Here is a 6,587-nt window from a genome sequence, read left to right as displayed (position 1 = left end):
TTTTCAAATACAACTGCTAGACACCCACATTTCCTGTACAGCAATACTGAGGCAGGATGAAATTGGAATAAAGCCATTTTAAAATGTGTCTTCCAGTTAAACATAAGAGTGTAGCTCAGCCACAGCAGGACTGCTTCGGAGAGCTGAAGAGGACAGACATGCCACAGGTTGTATAGACCTCCGCAGAGTATTAGGGAATAAATTTTTCAAATCTTGAAATCTAGGTGAACGACAGAGTTAGAGGCTGTAATTACTGTCACTCTGGTATTAACACTTTGTATGAATTTAGCATTCTCATCTGTTTATAAAAATAGAGACGCTGTTTATTCTTGCATTAAGGAAACAAAGTTAAGAAACCAAAAAGTAATTATAAATAATAATTACATAGATAAAATAAACAATGTCCAGCCACAGGTGCAGTGCTGTCCTGAGCTCACGCCTTCGACCCATTACTTCCCCAACAAGTTTCTTAATAGGGCTAAATTTCATGTTACTGGTATTTCAAAACATTAATTCACCAGAGTTTATTTTGGAAGGGAACATCTCACTGATTCTCAGTTCAACTCAGAAAGAACTTGTGTGGCAGGGAAGGGCTACAACAACGGTAGCTTGAACACAGGAGAAAAGAGCTGGCAAGCCTCGCCGCACCACGCTCAAAGCCCACTCACTTGAACTTTCACGGCATCTTCTTCCAATAAATCCTCAATATCCACTGAGCTTTGCCTTTGGAAGACTTGAAAGCATTAACGAGAGAAAATTAGCTGCTTAGCGAATTCCTGAAGAGTGTTGATGATTAAAACTTCAAAACAGATTCTGCCAGGAGCTCCACTCAGTTTGCACCGATGGGTCTAACGTGGGCGAACCAGCAGAAACGCGAAAAGCGGGACCAAGGAGGTGAAGCTAGAGATGTAGCCAAGGAGCTGCAGCGTAAAGAACGGTGGCAACGGCTCATAGGGAATAAAAGTTGTATCTTTGTTTTTTAATACAAAAATAATACTTTCTTTTCAAAAATGAAACAGATTTCAAAACAGCCTCAAGGCAATATTTAATACAACGTTTAAATTAAAAGCTCACATGACACTTTTTTTATTGAACACGCACACATATATATAAGAACTACAGGGAAGCAGGCATGTTTGATGTTTGAGGCTACATTCAGCTGTAAGTACTCCGTATTTATGGAGTACTTTGTTAGCCAGGAGAAAATATTTGTGTTTGGACTTTTCTACTTCAAAATCTAGCTGGAAATTGGGAAAGAAGGAAGGTTTGTTTTCCTCTTTAGATGAAAACCAGCACAAGGGGAAGATCACGTCATTGATGAAGATATTAGGGGCCAGTTAGCTCAGTCGGTTGGAGCGTGGTGCTGATAACACCGAGATCGCGGGTTTGACCCCCGTTCAGTCCCCATGTGTTGCCTGATCTAGCTGAGAGGCGCCCCTGCCTGTGACAGGGAGGTTGGATTAAATGATCTCTAAGGTCTCTTCCAGCCCAGGCCATTCTATGATGATGATGATGATGATATTGAAGAGATGATGATATTGAAGAGCACTGGTCCCAGCACAGACCCCTGAGGAACAGCGCTTGTCACCCGTCTCCATCTGGACATCAAGCCATTGATGACAACCCTCTGGGTGCATCCATCCAACCAATTCCTCATCCACCAAAGAGTCCACCCATCAAATCAATATTTCTCCAATTTGGAGAGAAGGATGTTGCGAGGGACTGTGTCAAAGGCCTTGCAGAAGTGCAGGTAGATGACATCCATTGCTCTTCCCTTGTCCACTGATGCAGTCACTCCACTGCAGAAAGCCATGAGATTGGTCTGGCAGGACTTGCCCTGGGTGAAGCCGTGCTGGCTGTCCTGAAACACCTCCCTGTCCACCCTGTGCCTTAGCAGAGCCTCTATTTCCTGATCTTCCCAGGCACTGAGGTGAGGCTGACCAGTCAGTAGTTCCCAGTGTCTTCCTTTCTACCCTTCTTAAAGATGGGTGTAATGCTTCTCTTCTCCCAGTCACTGGGGACTTCACCCAACTGCCATGATTTTTCAAGTATCATGGAGAGTGACTTGGCAACTACATCAGCCAAGATGAGCTGAAGTGTCTGGAAGGTCCACAGAACTACAGTTTCAAAGGTGTTTAAGCATGAAAAAATATAAGTAATTGTCCTAGGGGGATAATTCAGAAATCACTAGGTACACATGTACAACTCCTGTTTGTTTCTAAAACACCACCTAGCACCCAAACACCTTTAAGTCCCCAGGGCAGTTAAACACAATCTAAGAGCTCACTATAACTATTTCCTCTTCTTGGCAAACCTGGTTAACTTTTTTTAAAAACAAATAACCTGCTTAATCAACTGTTATGTAAGAAAATTGCTCAGAATTTGCGTCAATGGATACTGAGATATATTCTGCTTGAGAAAGTGCAGGTAAGTATTTTGTCTTCCCAATTAGCAAAAAATTCCTTATTCTGTAAAAAACATAGTCCTTTGCATCACCACTGCAAGTCAACAGCCTCAGTAGTAGAAGAAGATATTTTTGTGGAAGGCTTTCCATCTTAAGATAGTTAATCAACCATCTGTCAACTGAATAGAGAGAGAAGACGGTCCCAGACAGAACCAGCCTGCACAAAACTTAAGAGGGAGGGAGGGAAAAAAAATCACCATGAACAAAGACCATCTGGGATTTTTTATGACAAACAAAAAAAGTCCAAGTGCCTTTCTTAATTTCTGACCCAACCCTCTATAAAATGATTTTCAGTTTGATTTACTGTCGTCACAAAAGTCAGCTACTCTCCAGAAAAGCTACAACTCCCCTGCCAGCAGACAAGCTTTTTCCTCTCAAGGACGGATGGTACAAGCAGCAAGAGTCTGCAGCTGCTGCCCTTAGGTTGGTGTGGCAATGTGGACGTGCTCAGTTCGGGGACCCAGAACGTCTTCCCAGCAGCTCCGGCGTGCCCAGCAACGCTCTGCAACAACTGGCCAAGGGTGGCTGTGGCCTGGACACCTTTCAAAAGGACCACTGACAAGTACAGGAGTCTTAGTCACAGACTCGTACAAGCATTTAGGTTGAAAAAGACCTTTTAAGATCATCGAGTTCAATCAAGAACCCAACGCTGCCAAGTCCACCACTAAACCATCTCTCATGGCAAGAAGAAAGACGAAATGGCTTTACAGAAGTCCTTCCAGACTCATTTCTACAACCAGATTTTTAGCTCTAGAGTTACCACTTCTACCTCTAAACCTTCTAGTTTTGCAACTTGGCATTTGAGGTCCATATCTGTAACCACAATATAAAGTCAGTGAGCTACCCAGCAAGAGCAACCCCACCAACCCAAAAACTCATTACAGCAATTTTCTCCTCCTCACAGGACACAAAAATGTGCAGATGTTCACTTTTGCACTAACATGCTCACAGCTCCAGTGCTCTGCAATCGCTTGGGCCATTACATATTCTTCCCTCAATGTAATTGTAGGAAAGATGCAAAATTCAGATACAGACATTGAGATTGAGAAGATAAAGCTGTTTTCTGGCAACAGAGAACAATGAGAAACAAAGCAAAAGTGGTGGCAATCATACAACAATTGTTCCCTTTCAGATTTAGAGATATATCTTAGTCTGGTTGAAAAAAAAAATGCAAGTGCAAGCTCTGCAAATGCAGTCGTACCCACCAGTGATGATTCCCCACACACTTCCACTGCTGGCACTTGGGAGCACCTTCAACAACCACCACCCCAGCATTCACCCTGATGCACATTCCTGGAGCACTCAGATTGCTTCTCCTCCTCTAAAAAACTCCTTGTTTCTCACGTTTCTCACATATGGAATGAGAAATGTTTTGACTTAGTCATTGAACTGCTTACTTAAACCTAATCCCATTTCTTCTTTAGTGAAAAAAACTTCATTTAGATGGTTCTTATTGTCAACACAGTTATTATGACCATTGTTTCAGAGCCTATTAGGCCAGCTGGCATGTTCTGTAATGACATCAATTATGATGAAAGCATCAGCCGTTTCATGGGAGCACAATGAAATCTGATAACAAATGGTAACCTTGAAAAGCAATCTAAAAAGCTCTCAAAGATTTAGATAGTGCTCCAAGTTGCAATGCCCTCAACTCCTATTTCCATGCAGTACATTACATTGTTTCAGTCTATCAGGAATAGCCCAGTCCACTTCACATTCTTCACTTTATTTAGGCTTTGAACTGGAAATTAAACGTAAGGAAGTGTAAGCCCAGAGCTGTGCTCTTCCTCCCTGTCTTACACTCTCCTTCTCTCTCCCATCCCTTTCTCTCCCTTCCCAGTGTTTTCCTCCTCACTTTCTCTTCTTCTTTCTTTTTTTTAACCCCATTTCCCTTCCTCCTTTCCCTTCTACACCCTCCCCCCCACCAAACTTGCCTTTCAACTTATCTGAAAGTTATCTGCAAAAATATATTTAAACTCTATTTTCAAATAGGATTTTGGAAGATGTTTGCCTTTCTGTTCGGTTAACGAAGAAGACTTCGTGACTGATTCAGGTCTTCCGAATTGCTCTCAAACAGGATTTTACATCTCTCACCATTTCCAGGGGAAAATGACTTCCACAGGGGCTACAAATACCCTACCCAAGCCTACACACAGCGATGTGCTGCTTCTGTTAGCACACACTGCGGTATTGAAACAGTTCCCCAAACTACCAAAAAGTTGAGTGATGTGTAGGCAACCCAAACTAACGACTTCTGAGCTCTACAACTCCAGTCTCACCAGTTTTTACTAAGGACTCACCCATCTGAATTGCTGTAATTAGGCTCCCCTCTGTGAAGAAGCAACTGAAGTCTTACGACTCATTTCTTCTCTCCAACATCAAATAATTTCACTTCTGGTCCTTACTCCCAACCATCCAGATTACACCCATGTTGCTTTGCTTGAGGCTGTCCGATCGAGCCAACCGATTTCCTCCAGAGCAGAAGCTGGAGTTTGGAGCAGGGCTGCCCACCCCAAGGATCTCTCCCTGCCGGCAGACACACAAGCTCTCGGCAGAGCCAGCTCCACCCTTGAAACGTTAGCAAGTCCTTCAACAACACGCTTGCCATTGCTCACATCACAAAAAGCAAATGTGTGGAGTAACAGTCACACACAAGGAGAAAGTAAGGAAAACCTGCTGCAATTCCTTCAGTTCTTTTTTGTTGTTGTTTTATGGTTTGGCTGGATTTTGGTTCTTCGTATATTTTGGGAGGGGTTTTTTGTTTGGTTGTTTTTTTACACAGACAAGTCCTTAAAAAAAGGCAATGCTTAGAAATACTAATTACTGAACTCCGATACAGATACCTAAATATTTATTATCCTTCCTCTCTTTAACTAGCTTGAAAGGATAAGGAGACATCTTTTTACCTCCCCCCAAACAGGAATAAACAAAGACAACACCTACCTTTAACGATCTGCTTGGCACAGGCATTATAAACTTGTTCCTGGGTTGTATTGGGAGGTAACACTCTATCAAAGACATAGGGCTTCCCTTGCTGCAAACAAAAGAGAAACTCTGTAAGATAAAGAACATTTCAAACAGTTTATAGACCCAATTTACCAGGCAGCCCGAAACGCAGCAGTTGCCACAAAGGAAACCATTCGGTGCAATGGAGATGACAATATTTTGTTGCCTAAACAGATGTGACATCTCATGTGCTCCAAACCCATCTTCTCTATAGCTGGCAAATAAAACGCGACATATGTTTTCTGTGTGTTCACATTAGGGTCAGCAGCTACAGCTGCACGAAAGAATAAACTGAAATATCAGGAACTGAAAGCTGATTTTCTCCCCCTCCTAGGAGCTAAGGGGGAATAGCCATACAAATATTTGCAAAAGATTTGCTGTTCATTACCGCAAACCAGTGAAAGCTGTGGTGCGAGAAACAGCAATCGGACCTGAGAGAATCAGTTTGCAGGTCCTGAGCTTTGCCTTTGGCTGACGCCGGCGTGGCCCAGCACGATCCCAGCACGTGTTCCTTCAGCAAAAACAACCTGGTTTCAATTTCTGTGCTAAATATGCAAACGTGTTGGTAAAAGCATAGATTAGACTCAAACCAGGAGCCCCAGACTGCCATATTGCCCTAAGCTTGTATTTTATTCACAAATTGTCATGTTTTTTATCCTTAGCTCCAACAAATAACAAGATGTCACATGGAAAGAGCTCCAAAATGAGGTTTAGAAGGTGACCAGGGTCATTTCCAGGTTGTGAGGCATCGTCTCACCACAGACACTGCACTGCCCTAACACCCGGTGACACCACAACTGACACACGTTCATGTGTATACACAGTGTAGCACAACCTGCACATACACTTCCAGAAAACCTTGATTCCACTTTGTAGCAAGCATAATTGGTTACAAGAGAAACACATATAAGCGATCCTAAAAATAGGTTGGTGTGACACTTAAAAGGCAAATCAATTCTTAAGGCAGCAGTTCAGCAACTGACAACTCAAAACTAAGCGAGACATTTGCATTTAAAACATGATCCCTTTATTTAAAGTTACACTAAGCGGACGTGTATCATCTCTCATCTTCCATCAAAGCCTGTAATATTTCCCTGCGACGATGTGACACCTGTTC

General features: G+C 42.7%; 1 protein-coding gene across 1 annotated transcript in view; it reads right to left on the bottom strand.

Annotated features, from left to right (window-relative positions):
- LOC104277232 (kinesin heavy chain) overlaps positions 1-6,587 on the bottom strand; it is a 73,594-nt gene that overhangs the window by 44,257 nt on the left and 22,750 nt on the right. Inside the window, exon 2 of the mRNA XM_009873811.1 lies at positions 5,408-5,498. Coding sequence (XP_009872113.1) covers positions 5,408-5,498 — 91 coding nt within the window. The remainder of the gene's footprint in view (positions 1-5,407; positions 5,499-6,587) is intronic.

Source organism: Apaloderma vittatum, unplaced genomic scaffold, assembly GCF_000703405.1.
Source record: "Apaloderma vittatum isolate BGI_N311 unplaced genomic scaffold, ASM70340v1 scaffold8307, whole genome shotgun sequence".
Lineage (NCBI taxonomy): Eukaryota > Metazoa > Chordata > Aves > Trogoniformes > Trogonidae > Apaloderma > Apaloderma vittatum.
The sequence above is the reverse complement of the archived record's forward strand: the minus strand, read 5'-3'. Positions and strand labels throughout refer to the sequence as shown.